The sequence below is a fragment of the Protopterus annectens genome, chromosome 2.part1, assembly GCF_019279795.1.
Source record: "Protopterus annectens isolate FY-2018-M chromosome 2.part1, PAN1.0, whole genome shotgun sequence".
Taxonomy (NCBI): domain Eukaryota; kingdom Metazoa; phylum Chordata; order Ceratodontiformes; family Protopteridae; genus Protopterus; species Protopterus annectens.
In genome coordinates this window covers 1,180,326,997-1,180,341,856 of record NC_056729.1, presented here as the reverse complement: position 1 = coordinate 1,180,341,856, position 14,860 = coordinate 1,180,326,997, and the positions used below count along the sequence as shown (strand labels likewise).

The following is a 14,860-nucleotide window of genomic DNA, read 5'->3' as shown; positions in this document are numbered from 1 at the left end:
CTATCTTTTGATTTGCTAACTCCTGGACAGATTTCAGTCTCCCTTTTAATTGTCCTTGGGGAAAACCTTTCATAATGCTGCTACACATCTAACTTGTGCTTAACACCAAGGTAAAAAGGTATCAGGAATGAAAATCTTTACGTGGGATTGACTTCCCACAATCACAGTTATTTTACTTAACTAATTCAGTCTTAAAAGTCACTATCAGATACTCGAAATTACAATAAAATCAGCTACAAAAAGGCAAAAGTAGTTTGCAGGGTCCATACCTGTCCTCCCAAAGCAAGCCAACTGATAAAGTGATGAAGCTCTGAGCATATGCAACTGTAAATGTCACAGCAAGCAAGATCTGAAGATGGTACCAGCTACCACAACTCTCATACCACAGACATTCTTTCATCTAAAGAGGTCAGCAGAAGCTACTGGGGAAAGGTACAACTCGAAGTCAGTCCAACCTTCAGACTAATATCCTACAAATGAAAACTGCAATGCTGAACAGTATGATGAACTTTACATGGTACAACCAAAAGTTAAAGAAAATGATGGCCACTAAATTATGGCACTACACAAACAGGAGTACTTCTATTTTCTACTAACCTCTCCTCTGTCCACTGGCGGATACGCTGCTGAGCACTAGGTGAACCAAAAGAGAAACGTTCTACACTGCGATAATGTAGCTGCTTCTCAGGAGACAACCTGCGACGAAGCTGTTCCAGCTCATTCTCATACTTCAGTCGCTGGCGTTCAAGAGCTGACCTCTTCTCTTCTTCATGATGACGTTCTAGGCTTTGTAGAATAGGCTGGAGTGGATCTAGATAAAAAAAGTAATAAGAATAAGTCTGCTGTTCTACAAATTGCATCACAGATCAGTTTTAAGTCAGGTTACAGAAGAAACCAAAACTAATGGAAGGAAACTATAGTGATTTACTTAATCCACCCACATACAGCTAGCCATTACATAGATGGTCCTCCACTAGTACTTTTACCTTGCACTTACCCAGTCACATTATACCTTATCTGACTACTCACTCTTCATTATCTAGCTCAGTATGGCATTTTAAGTTCTCAAAATCTTTTTAGCAAAATAACCACTCCACTCCTATCCACTTTTCCTCTACGGACTACATGGGTTTATATCATAAACCTTCCACTTAACTTCAAATACACTTGCCCAGAGCCCTTAATATACTTTCATAAACCAAACTCCCAGTCCCTGTTACACTTGTAACCTTTATCTGAGCCGCCTTCTACATTTACATTTTTTGCCAAGATTAAGGTACTGTATTATGTTCTTGTACATATGTTAGACTTGCCGCTAAATTTCAAGCTCAAGTTTTGTTCAAAATATTGTTCCTTACTTAGAAATGTAGCTAATGCTGTATTTCATAAGTGCTGCACTTCACAGAGCTAAGGCATGTAACACCAGTCTGGGAAAGGGTCAGTGTAAAAAGGAGGCTGGACAACCAGCTAAAGCCTGAGAAAGTAGCAATCATCATCAGGCTTCCCTAGGAAAGTACAGTTGTGTAAAACCTTATCAGAACAGTAGATGTCCTTCCCTTCACTTTTGCAGTATTCCTTACAGTAGGGTTCCCTTGCCTAGGGCAGTCCGACATACAGCCAGTATATAGCAAAGCCTTCGGTTGTAACAGGGATGCCGTACATCACACCACGTATGCTCCCCATGCATGGCATAGGGCATACAAGTGAAGTACAGACTTACCATCCTCAGAACTGAAAAGCCCCAGGAAGAACAGTCCAAGGAGAAATGAAGAACATGTGCATCCAGAAGGAGAAAGAAACAGAGGGAGGAAGCTAATATCGCAACAAAGAACTTCTACTGTTATGGTAAGATTTTTACACAGCTATAGTATGTCCTACTGTATCACTGTTGCACTATTCTTTACAGTATGGAGAGTACTAAAGCTCAGGAGGAAAGGTAGGAGGAAAAAAATCCAGCAGATCCTTCAAGAAAGCCGGCAGGACAGCCCTGGCAAATCCAGCTCTAGCTCTGGAAACCACATTTAACTTGTAGTGTTTAGTAAAAGTATGTACAGAAGTCCAAGTTAGTATCCAATCTTTTGAAAAAAGCACCAGACGACACAGCCCTGGCAGAATGAGCCTTTAACAGAAGAAGGCTTTTCCCATGAAATGAGTAACAAAAGGAAATTGCCTTATTTATCCATGAAGAAATAGTTTGCTTATAAACAGCCAAACCTAAAGATCTAGGATGAGAGAAAAAAAGCTGCTCATATTTATGAAAGCCTTTAGTGTTATCCAAATGTCTGAGCTGTCTATGCAAATCCACGGTATGAAGAACCTTCTCATTAGCAGACTGAGGAGAAGGGAAAAAGTGGGCATGTGACTAGACTAATCAAGAGACAACTCATTAACCAACCTGGGCATAAAAGAAGGATTAGTAAGAAGGGATGCCCTGCCCCTATGAGAAACTAAAAATGGAGGGACAGCCATAAGGGTGTGAAGCTCAGATACCCTTCTAGCTGAAGTAAGGGCTAAAAGAAGAAAAGTCTTCCAAGTACAATGCCCTAAGGAAGCTGAAGCTGCAGGCTCAAAAGGAGCCCAAGTCAATTTTTCCAAAACAATATTAAGGTACCAGGAAGGAAGAATAGGCTTCCTGGGGGTGGGGTGGGGGTGGTAATAAGAAGAATGCCTTTAAGGAATTGTTTGGACCTCAAATCTAGAAGCCAAAGAAGGAGTCAAAGGCAGACAAGTAGAAATGGCTGACAGGTGGGCTTTAACAGAGCAGTATGCCAACTCAGCACTGAGCAACTCACACAAATGAGAACACCAAACGAACTTCCACAAAAAGTACACCCAGGTTACAAGCAAGACACCAGACAGAAAATGTCTTCCATTTGGACAAATAAGGTTGCCTGGTAGTGGGTTTCCTGGTCTCCTGCAGATCCAAAACCACGTCCTCAGAAAAAAGGTGGGTGTCTAAAAAGTGATCAAACTCTGTCACCCACAGTGTCAGCTGAAGAGTGGACAAGTAGGGAAGGATGACAGCTCCCTTGTCCTGTGTGAGAAGGTCCAGTCAGTGAAGTAACTTGTGATGATAGCCCTTGGCTACATGGAGAAGAGGGAACCAATGCTGTCTGAACCAAAAGGAGTCACCAACAAGATTTTGGGAAAGTCCTGTTCGATCTTGAACAGGACCTTCTGTACGAGAGGAAGGGGAGGGAAGGCATAGACAAACATCCCCTTGCAGGAAAAAAGCCGTCCACCTTCCAAGCCAGAGGACATGGGACTCTGGTGCAAAAGACAGGAAGTGGTCTGCTCTGAGGGGAGGTAAAAAGATCTAATTAAGGAGTACCCCACTGGTGGACAATGTCCAAAAACACATCTCTGTGAAGCATCCACTAGTGAGTCTGTGTCATGGAACTGCTCAGACAGTCTACCACAATGTTCTGATCTGAAGGAATATAAACAGCCTGAAGTCACTTGATAATCTGAACAGATAGTCTGCACAAGAGGTAAGAATATGTTTCCCTTGCTTGTTGACGTACCACTTCACTATGGTATTGTCTGTGAAGACTTTGAGGGGCCCTGGAGGGAAAACAGAATGAAAGACCTGGAGGGCCAGGATAGCAACTCTCATCTCCTTGATAGTAATATGGTCCTCCTTTTGAAGAAGAGATTAAAGGCCCTGAACCTTCAGAGGGCTGAAGGAAGCTCCCCACTCCATGTCTAAGGCATCCGAAGAGAGTTCCTGAACAGGGACTGGAGGCTGAAAAGGAAGCCTTGGGTTGAAGGAAATTTAACAAATCTACCACTAGAGCTCTAACTTGAGACAGGAGAGAAGAGGAAATGTAATGTCCAAAGAATGAGAATGTTGAAGCCAGGCTGAATTTAGGAACCACTGAAGCTTTTTCATATGAAGTCTGGCCAGACGAAGCATAGGGATGGTGGCAGTCATGTATCCCAGAGTCCTCAGAAACTCTTTGGCTGTAATGGAGACCAGAGAAAAAAGGAACTAAAGGAACACAGAGTCAAAGACCTGGGAGGCAACCAGGGATGCTAGCACCGGAATAGTCAAGAGCTTGCACGCGAGAAAGACATGATCCTGAGAGAAGACAAATAGTACAGTGAAGATGCTGAAGGAAAACCTCTGGAGAGGAAGCTGGAATAAGCAGGTCGTCCAGATAAGAAAAGTTATGAATTCCTGTCATCTTGCAGAAAGCAATCAAAGCCGTGAGGCATTTGGTGAAGACCCTTGGGGCAGTGGAGAGGCCAAAGGGTAAAGCAGAGGAAGTACAGTTGTGTACACTTACCATAAATGTAGATGTTCAAGTGTATTCACTTTTGCAGTCATTACATGTGGGTAATCCTGCTGGCAAGTTGCCCTCAGTCAGCCTGAATTCCAAAGTTCTGGGTCCTGCGTCGGCTGCTGTCACTCCTTCCCTGACGTCAGGTCGTCAGGGGTATAAAAGATGTGGCCAATGCCATTTTCTTCAGTTTTTCTTGACCCAGATGTCAGGTGCCCCCTAAAAGGGTAGCCAACATTTATAGATATATATATATATATATATATATATATATATATATATATATATATATAAATACATGCACCAATATAAACTTTACCTTCCTCTACCAGCAAATACACCACATAGGTTGTATAAATCAGAGAAGGAAAGATAGGTTCCATCAGAAGAAAAGGGGGATGGCAGGTGGGTAACCTGGACTAACAGTGAATACACTCGAACATCTACATTTATGGTAGGTGTACACAACTGTACTATGTTCTTCGTGTTTCACTCCTGCAGTCATTACATTTGGGTAGAGTCTCAAAGCTATGGTTGGGAGGCTGCAGCTAAACAGCATTAGGAGCGGCTATGAGGCCCTGCAGAACTGCAGTGGCAAAGCCTGCCCTAGATTTAGAGTAGAGTGGCAGATGATAGTGCTTTGTAAAGGTGTGCACTGAACTCCAAGTAGCAGCCTCGAAAATGTCCTTGGTTGGTAGCCCCCTGAGAAAGGCTGCTGAAGTGGCTGCAGCTCTGGCTGAATGTGGCCTAATGCCCTTAGGCACTGTCTTGCCATGGTGTAAGTAGCAGAAACTAATGCAGTGGCCTATCCACTTTGAAATAGTCTGCTCCGAGATAGCCTTTCCTTGTGATCCTGCAGCATATGCCACTAGTAATTGCTCTGTCTTTCTGAAAACTTTGGTTCTGTCCAAGTAGAATCTAAGTTGTCTGTGTACGCCCAAAGAATGCAGAATTCTCTCCCCCTTGTTCTATGGATTTGGATAAAAAGTTGGCAGATGAATAGTTTAGTTAAGAGCCACACTGGACACCTTAGGCATAAATGTTGGGTTTGTCCTCAGAGAGACCCTGTCTGGATAAAAAGTGATAAAAGGTTCCACAGCCATGAGTGCCTGTAGCTCTGAAACTCGTCTTGCAGAAGTTATTGCTAGGAGCAGAGCTGTTTTCCAAGATAAAAACTTTGTATCAGCAGTAGCAGCTGGCTTAAAAGGAGGCAGGGTGAGTTTTTCCAAGACATAGTTGCGGTCCCATGCAGGCATTGGCGATCTCCTTGGAGGCCTTACATTTTTGGCTCCTCCGAGGTACTGTTTTAACAAGGGATGAGAAAAGATTGGTGGCTCTGAACTGTAATGAGCCGAAATGGCAGAGGCATGAATTTTAATTGATGAAAAAGATAGGCCTTTGTCCAGCATCTCAGTTAAGTATTACAAAATCTGAGGAATATTTGGCACTGCTGTATCAGTTCCTTGTGCCTGGTTCAAAGCACAGAATCTCTTCTATTTTCCAGCATAGGATTTTCTAGTACTAGGCCTTCTGGCCTCCAAAATGACATCCATCACAGCTTTACTGAGAGGTGTGTTTTGTATGACTACATTATCCGCCATGCTGCCAGGTTTAAAGTCCTGAGTTGGCTGTGCAGGATCTGATTATTTTGCTGGGACAGCAGATGAGGTATTTGAGGTAAGGTCCAAGCTGGGCATTGAGACAAGTTCTTTAGGATTGGAAACCAGTACTGGCGGGGCCAATCTGGGGTAATCAGTATCATTTTTGGCTTTTCCTGTCTGACCTTTAGGAGTACCTTGGGGAGGAGAGGCAGAGGGGGAAAGGCATATACTGATAGGTTTTTCCAGATGAAAGATAGGGCATCCACCTTCCATGCTTGTCAGTGATAAGTCCTTGTACAGAATCTTTTTAGCTGGTAGTTGTGAGGGGAGGCAAATAGATCTATGTCCGGGCATCCCCATTTCCTTGTTATCATGCTGAAGACTTGAGGATCCAGCTGGCACTCGTGGGGATCCATGATGTTTCTGCTTAGTTCGTCTGCCAGAGTATTTTTCCTTCCTGGCAGGAACTGTGCCTTCAGATGTACTTAGTAAGTTAATACTGTGTCCCACAAAGTCATGGCTATTCTGCAAAGGGGGTAAGCATGTGTGCCCCCCTGCTTGTTTATGTACCACATGACCGTGGTGTTGTCTGTATCAGTAGTTGTCTCGGATGAAGTAGGTCCTTGAAGGCTGTCAGGGCATTCTGAACATCTAGCATATCTTTTTGATTGATATGTAGATGCATTTGGGTTGAGGACCATGTGCCCTGAATGCATCTTTCTGCCATGTGGGCCCCCCAGGCATAATCTGATGCATCCGTTGTTAGTGTCTGCCTGGCTGGGGGTAATGTGAATGGCTGTCCCTTGTTTTGGTGACAAGCCTTTGCCCACCATCGAAACTCCTGTTGTAGGCAGGGAATAAGAGTATTCATTGTTTCCAGGCTGTGGCAATGTTGAGTCCAAACACTTTTTAAGTACCATTGAAGTTTTTCTTCATATGCAGTCTTGCATATGGAATTAGTAGGATGCAGGATGCCATGAAGCCCAAAGCCTGCAGAATTTTTCTTGCAGATAACTGGGCCTTTGTTGCCAACATTTTGAAACAGGTAGTCAGTTGCCTTTGCTTGTCTGGCGTGAGATAAGCCATCTAAGCAGTTGTATTTAAGCTTGCACCCAGGAATATTATCTCTTGAGAGGGTACTAGTTTTGATTTATTTTCGTTGACTGTGTACCCTAGGCATGTTAGAAGTCTTTTCACAAACGCCAGATGCTGTAGAAGAATGTCCGTGTTCTCTGCTTGAATTAGCAGTCATACAAGTAAGGATATATTTGTATTCCTCTTTGTCTGCAGAATACAATTACTGGTGCCAGGCACTTTGTAAAGACCCTGGGTGCAGTAGATAAGCCAAAGGGCAGTGCAGAGAATTGGTAATGCATTGAGCCAGCCTTGAATCTGAGGTATCTTCTGCATAATTGTCTGATTGGGATATGCAGGTATGCCTCTATTAGGTCTAAATTCACAAGCCAAGCGTTCTTGCACAGCATGGGCAGAAGCTGCTGCAAAGTCAACATCTTGAATTTTGGTATACCCAGGAATGTGTTCAAAATAGATAGGTCCAGTACTGGCCTCCAGGCCTTGTCCTTTCTGGGTACCAAGAACAGTCTTGAGTAAAGTTCCTTGTCCCTGCTCTTGCTCTGGTACTAGTTGAATGGCCCCCATGTTCATGAGGGATGAGACTTGTTTTTGTGCATCTGCACATTGATTTTTTGGCAGATCTGGCCAGCCATTTGCCTTTGGCAGGGTATGGAAATGGAACTTGTAGCCTTGTGACACGATATTTAGGACCCACTTGTCCTGGGTTATAATGTGCCAATTTTGAGAAAAAAGTGCTAATTTTCCCCCTAAGGGTGCTGCCAGGAGATAAGTGCTTGGTGCAGGCAGGGGGAAGTCATTGGGACTGTTTCCTGTATGGTTGTGATTCGTCTTCTCCAGCTTTGGAGGTAGAAGCCCCCCATTGTTTTGAGCGGTATGAACCTTGAGCCTGGGATCTGCCTCTAGAGCATCTGGTTCTGCCCCTTTGAGGTCTGTCTGACACAGGAAAGGACCAATTCTTTGTTGGCCAGTGTCTACTAAACCTAGGGTAGCTGTACTTGTAAAAAAAAATCTTTGACCGTTTGCATAGATTTAGCTTTGTCCTCCATTTTAACACCTCTTCTGCCTTAACACCAAACAAAGTGTCATGCTGTAAAGGTGCAGCTAATAATTTAACTTTAACATGACCAGGCAGATTTTGTTCCTTTAACCAAGAATGCCTCCTAATTACAGAACCTGTAACTCCGGCCCTGCAGGAGGTCTCTAAAGAATCAAAACCACATTGCAAAGTATGCTTTCCAACTTGCTGAGCTGCATGCAATAATTCCTGCATTTCCTTGTTTTCTACACATTCAGAGTTTAACAACATTTTCTGTTTAAGCAATGCCATGACATGTTGCTGATATTGCTAACTGACAGTTTAAGGCCCTTATAGCCAAAGTAGCAGATGTGTAAACCTTTTTTCCCCATCTATCCAGTGCTCTAGAATATCTGTCAGAGGGGGTAGCATTTTTTGCAACGGAAGCCTTAACTCCTTTGGGACCCTGAGAAATAGTTTTTGGGTCTGCAGCAGGGTTTTTAAAAAGGAATTTATGAGCGTCAGGAACCCTGTAATATCTGTCAGGCTTAACAGGTGCTGGAGGTAAGGAGTCAGGGGTAAGACTAGACTCCGAAAACACATCATCTACAATGTCTAACACAGGTGGGATGGCTAGTGGCTTGTTTTGAGGTAGTAAAAGGAAATCCCTGAGCCTCTTTTTAGATTCTGAAAAATCTTGGCTCTCCCAGTGGAAATGCTCCCTCATGGTATGTAAGGTTTCCCCAAAAGAATAGCCCTCTGGAGGAGTAGCTGAAAGTATCGATTCTTCAGTATCAGAAACCTCATGGGGGGAAGAGAATATTCCTGATCACAAGAGGAATCAGAAGAAATGGAAACCTGATCTGAAGATTCATAGTCAGTCTCTTGCCTAGGCCTCTTATCAAGAGGGGGTGGGAACCCCTGATCAAGGTAATCAAGTCTTCGGCAATTTTGAGCATCTGTTTTTGGGCATAGAAGCCTGACCACGTGGCTCTTGAGTTTGTTACTTTGCTTTAGAAAGGGCTGTAGTCTTTGCCTTTGAAGCTGAAGTCGGTTTGATGTAAAGATGTTTAGGTCTGAATACACCCTCAGAAGTCGGTGCCTGCTCAGTGGCTCCGGACCCATCTGAAGGGATAATATCCGAGGCTCCAATACCTTGAGTCTCCAGCGGCATGGCCGATTCCACATGGGAGTCGGTAGCAGCCTGCGACTCTAAAGTAGAGGGCATCAGGGCATCAGAAAGTGCCTCACTGAGTACTGGCTTAGGAGAAGCTTAGTCGGTTTTGGGCCTAGGTTGTCTTTCTCTCTTTTTCTTTGCGTTTTTTGGGAACTCCGGTAGTCGGATGGCTATCCAACGACATTTCTGGATAATTAAACCAGTGTCCAAAATAGTTTAAAGCAAAATCATACAGATGCTTAATAGTGCGTTGGTTAAATCTAGCACAAAACCGACAACCAGAAATGTTGTGATCAGGGCCTAGGCAAGGAATACAGTAAGAATGAAATCCTTATGAGGTATTTGCTTCCCACAAGAAATACAATTATTAACTTTTTCTGACATCGGTCTGGAGCAAGAACAAAGTTTCCCCAATGGGGTACTTAGCTTTATAGAAGACTTTGGATCTGAAACTCGAACACGAAACTCTCAGGATTCGGCCGACCTGCACTTGCGAACTGCTTCTGCTTCAGGCACCGCGCGACAAGAAAGACTAAAGAAAATGGCGTTGGCTGCTTCTTTTATACCACCTGACGACCTGACGTCAGGGAAGGGGCGACAGCAGCCAACGCAGGACCCAAGACTTTGGAATTCAGGCCGGCTGAGGGCAACCTGCCAGCAGGATTACCCAAATGTAATGACTGCAACAGTGAAACACGAAGAACATCCAACAACCACAAGTAAAATATGATAAGGAAAAACTCCAAAGGGGCACTTACCTGAAAAATGGCTTAGAACTAGCAGACGAATGAGCATTCTGAACGACTATCAGAGATGGCATCTTGACTGGAGACAAAGAAGTTCTGAGGATGTTAAGTCTGTACATCACCTTTATGCCCTAATCTGTGTGCAGGGAGCTTAAGTGTGACGTATGACTTCCCTATTACAACTTAAGGCTTTGGTATACTGGCCAGACATCAGGCTGCCCTAGGCAAGAGATCTCTGTTTTAAGGAATACTGCAACAGTGATGCAGGAGGACATCTGAATGAAATACAGCAAACTGAAACTCAAGCAACGAGAGCTGCTCTCAAGCAACCAGAAAAAATAAAACTGAAGAAATACGGTACAGTATGAACAATGCAGTTTTTCATGTGTTGCATTTTCTGCCCCTCCCCCACAGAAACATATCTTACATTTTTAGAGTTTTACAAAGGAAGATAGAAATAAAGTCCCTCTCTCCCTAACCAGAGACCAAATCAAACCAAACAAGTCAAATTGCTAAAATGTCAACATTCGCTCCATACTCATTCAGTTTTCATCAAACTGCACATTCTCTCTCTGATCTCTCATGCACACACGGTCTCTTCAGCTTTCATACATGCATTCACTCACTCTTTTTCTCTCCGATTTCTCATATATACTCTCTTCAGCTTTCATACATCTCTCCAGTCTCTCACACACACACAGTTGCTTCTGCTTTCGTACATGCATGCATTTCATTCTCTCTCTGTTCAATTCATTCAATTTCAATTCACTCCGAATGCCACTGAAAACCGTTTCACATGCCACACTTTCTAGCAGAAATACAAGTTTAAAATATTATTATTCCAGCCAGGCTTTTAATTACTGTATTTCAATATATGGTATAGTATAAGGTATCTGTCAGGTCTATTCTTAATAGTAACTCTCAAGCAACCAGAAACTACACTTATCCAGCATCTACCAATCCCCATGGGTGCCGATTAACAGAGTTTACTGTAAAACTATCTCGGCATAATCTGAAGGCAAAGAATATTTACAGAGGCAACAATTAGGAAAGATTCACGGCTAAAACAGCAATGAATGTTTATGAGCTAAAATGTAGACAGTTAAAAGTTAGCAATATACTAAACTCAAAGTAAAAACACATGCAAGATCTTGAACTGTATTGTTCTTAATTCCGAATGCCTCAAGCAGCAAGTCAGTGCAGGGAAATGAACACTACTGTTATTTAACAGATTAACAGACATGCAGTATAAATATACATACTATTTTCCATTTAGTTTATTTACTTTATTTAATGGTAAAAGGGGGTCTTTGCATCTCATGCTAAAGTGCAGTAGTTTAATTAGTTCAGTTTCTTGAAGCATCCAACACGGGTAAAGAAATGTAGTGCCACATTTTAACAGCACAAAAGGATCCTTAGCTGCAAAGCAAATACGATCTTTTATCAGTAACCAATGCAGGGATGTTGACAGCATATTCCTGCATTTTATACATTCTGATTGGGGATGCCCAGTCACTTGGAATTCTCAATGAATGTTAAAAAAGAAGTTATGTACTCACCATAACATTTCTTGTTTTTTGTCCATAATCTCGCCTTCATTATTGCTGGCTGGGTTCGGAAACGAGCATCTGTTCCGACTCGGCCTTATTCAAAAGCTCGAGAGCTTCCACTGGCTCGAGGCTATACCCTATCCCATGATGCACAGGGAAGATTACCCAGACCTTGTTTGCAAGAAAAAGCATAATTCCAAATAACAGTAAACACTAGAAGTATGAAAGCCAGAAGGGGAAACAGAGACTCCATAATTCAATGTAGATAAAGGAAATTATCCGCCCCGATCCTCCAAGAGGAGGGAAGGAGGGTGGGACGCAAGAATGAAGGCAGGATTATGGACAACAAACATGAAACGTTATGGTATGTGACTTTTTTATGTTATGTTGTCCTATCTCGTCTTCATTCTTGCTGGTTGGGACAGCATCCCTAGCACCTTCTTTCTTCGGTGGCTCAAGGGAACAAACTCTTCAGAACAGTGGAACCAAAGGAAGCCTTGTTCCAGAAGGCCAAGTCCACTTTGTAATGAGTGATAAAAGTATGAGGCTTTACCTATGTGGCCACTGCACAAATCGAATGCGATGGGAGCCTGGCCTGGAATGCAGAAGATGCAGCAACAGCTCTTGTAGAATGGCCCCTCACCTTGCCAGGTAATTGCCTGTTTTGTGAACTGTACGTGAATGAAATGCAGTCTGTATGCCATTTTGAGAGTGTTATTTTAGAAATTGACAATCCTCTCCTAATTTTTGAAAAGGACACAAATAATTGATCTGATTTTCTAAGGTCTTTAGGTCTATGCATATATAAATGCAACTGTCTGTGCACATCCAGCTGGGGTAGTTTGTATTCTGCCTTGTTGCCACAATTTGGGAAGAACACTGGCAGTTCAACAGAATGATTTAGATCGGCCTCCGAGCACACTTTCGGAAGGAAGGAATGGGTAGTACGTAAGTAGACCCCAACTTTGTGAAAAATAATGTAGGTAGGATGCACAGATAAAGCTTGGAGTTCAGATACCTGTCTAGCGGATGTAATGGCCACCAAGAAAACAAGTGTCTTCCATGACAAAAATTTTAAATCGCATTATGACTCCGGTTCAAAAGGGGGGAAATTAAGAAGGACAGAACCAAGTTTAGATCCCATGGAGCTGGGGCTCCCTGACTAGAGGGGTCTTAGCAGTAACGTCCCTTTTAGAAAGGCCTTACAAAGGTTGTGGGACATGATTTTCAGACCCTTTTCACCATTGTGAAAGTTAAAAACAGCAGCTAGCTGTACCCTGATTGTAGCTGCACCCTCATTAAATAGCTTAGCGAGAAATTCTAGCACTGCTAAAATGGGGGCCAAAAAGGGGTCCATATTGTTTTTGTAGACCCAGTGAGAGAATATTTTCCATTTGCTACAGTAAAGTTTTCTAGTAGATTTGTGTGAAGAAATCAAAATGTGTTTACCTGCGGAGGAAATGTCATGGAGCCTGGCTATTTGTGGGACTGGAGCAGCCATGCTGTCAAATTCAGGGTCTTGATGGATGGATGGAACTTCCCCGAGTGGGACAGAATATCTGGAACTGGGTCCAGTATCCACGTTTCCTCTAGGAGATGGGACCTGAGAAAGGGGAACCAAATCTGCAAGGCCAGTGTGGTGCTATGAGAATCAAGGTGCTTCTCAATGAGTTGGCATTCTGCAGGACTTTCGGTATTAGGGAAAAGGGAGGGAAGGTGTAAAGTAGTCTCAGGAGCCAATTGTGGACGAGCGCATCCCTGGATGACTTCCCCTTTGGAGGAATCAGGGCAAAGTAGTTGCTGCACTCGGTGTTCATGGAAGTAGCGAATAGGTCGCAGCAAGGCTGGCCCCATTTGTGGAAAATCCTATCTGCAACTTCTTGTTTCAGGGACCACTCGTGGGGCATCAGAATAGCTCTGCTGAGTTTGTCCGCTATCACGCTGGATTTCCCCGAGATGTGCATTGCAGTCAGAAAATGATGAGAAGAGACAGCCCATTGCCAAACCCGTTGAGCCTCTTGACATAGCGGGTAAGATTTGGTTCCTCGTTTGTTTATATACCACACCACTGACATTGTCAGTCTGAATTGCAATAGTTCCTATTGGCAGAGAGTCCTGGAGTGCTCGCAACGCATAGAGCACCACTCTCATCTCTAGGATGTTGATATGCAAGTGGTTCTAGTACTCCTGCCAGATGCCTTGAACATTCCTTCCCAGATAATGTCCCCCCGACCCTGAGAAGCATCCGTGGTCAACGTGGCAATAGGCTGTGTGGAAAAACGAAAGGGCGTCCAGTGGACAACTGAGCTGTATGAAGTCACCAACACAGATCAGTTCTGCACAAATCTGTAATAATGATCTTTTGTGATAGAGGCAGATCCTGTATGGACCATTGAGAGAAAAGAAGCCATTGAAGGATCGCATGTGTAACCTCGGTAGTGGTACCAGCATGATAGCAGCTGTAATGGTGCTCAGACCCTGCAAGACAGTCTTTACTTGAACTTTCCTTTTGGATAGCAAGTTCCTGATTTGACAATGTAGGGACTGAACTCTTTCAGGTGTTAGCCTTGCCATCATTTCTTTAGAGTCTAATTCTGCACCTAAAAAAAAAAAATGCTGTGAAGGCAACAAGGCAGATTTTTTTGAAATTTATTGTAATGGCTAGCTTGGTACAGACATGTATAGTTTCGTCCCTTGCTTGCTCTAGTAGATGCTTGGTGGTGGCAGTCAGGAGCCAGTCGTCTAGGTATGGAAACACTCGGAATCCTAGACATCTCAAGTGAGCCGTAACTACTGCCATGCATTTGGTGAACACTCTGTGAGCTGTAGTGAGACCAAAGGGCAGAGCTCGAAACTGGTAACTGTCTCCCAGCCGAAAGCGCAAGTGTCTCCAAGATCGCCAGTCCATTTTTATGTGATAGTACGCATCCTGGAAATCTACTGACCACATCCAATCGTCTTTCCCCAGAAAGGGGAGGATTGACTGCAGTGTCACCATCCGGAAAGTACAGTTTTGTACCTACCATAAATGTAGATGTCCGATAGATATGCAACTGCAGTCATAACATATAGGTTGTCCTGCCTCAGGCAGCCCTCTGTCGGCCGAATTCCAAAGTCTGGGTCCGGCATCGGCTGGTGTCGCCTCCTCTCCGACATCAGAACGGCTGGAGTATAAAGGCATCAGCTGATGCCTTCTTCTTCAGTGTTTCTTGCCCCAGATGCCAGGTGCCCTCCTAGGAAGGCTAAATTTGGTGAATGGATAAACAATTCCAGACATGCACAACAGTAATAAACAGATACACCATAGGAGGAGCCCCCAGCTAAAAGGAATGGGGGTAATGGACCCATACAGAAGGTTGCAGAGGGGTAGGAGGGTGGGAAAATCCGACTGCA

General features: G+C 43.6%; 1 protein-coding gene across 1 annotated transcript in view; it reads right to left on the bottom strand.

The window, feature by feature from the left end:
• The window catches only part of KIF13B (kinesin family member 13B), a gene marked incomplete in the record, with an annotated part of 3,953,176 nt that overhangs the window by 2,687,352 nt on the left and 1,250,964 nt on the right, over positions 1-14,860 (bottom strand). Inside the window, 1 exon segment of the mRNA XM_044062707.1 lies at positions 598-811. Coding sequence (XP_043918642.1) covers positions 598-811 — 214 coding nt within the window.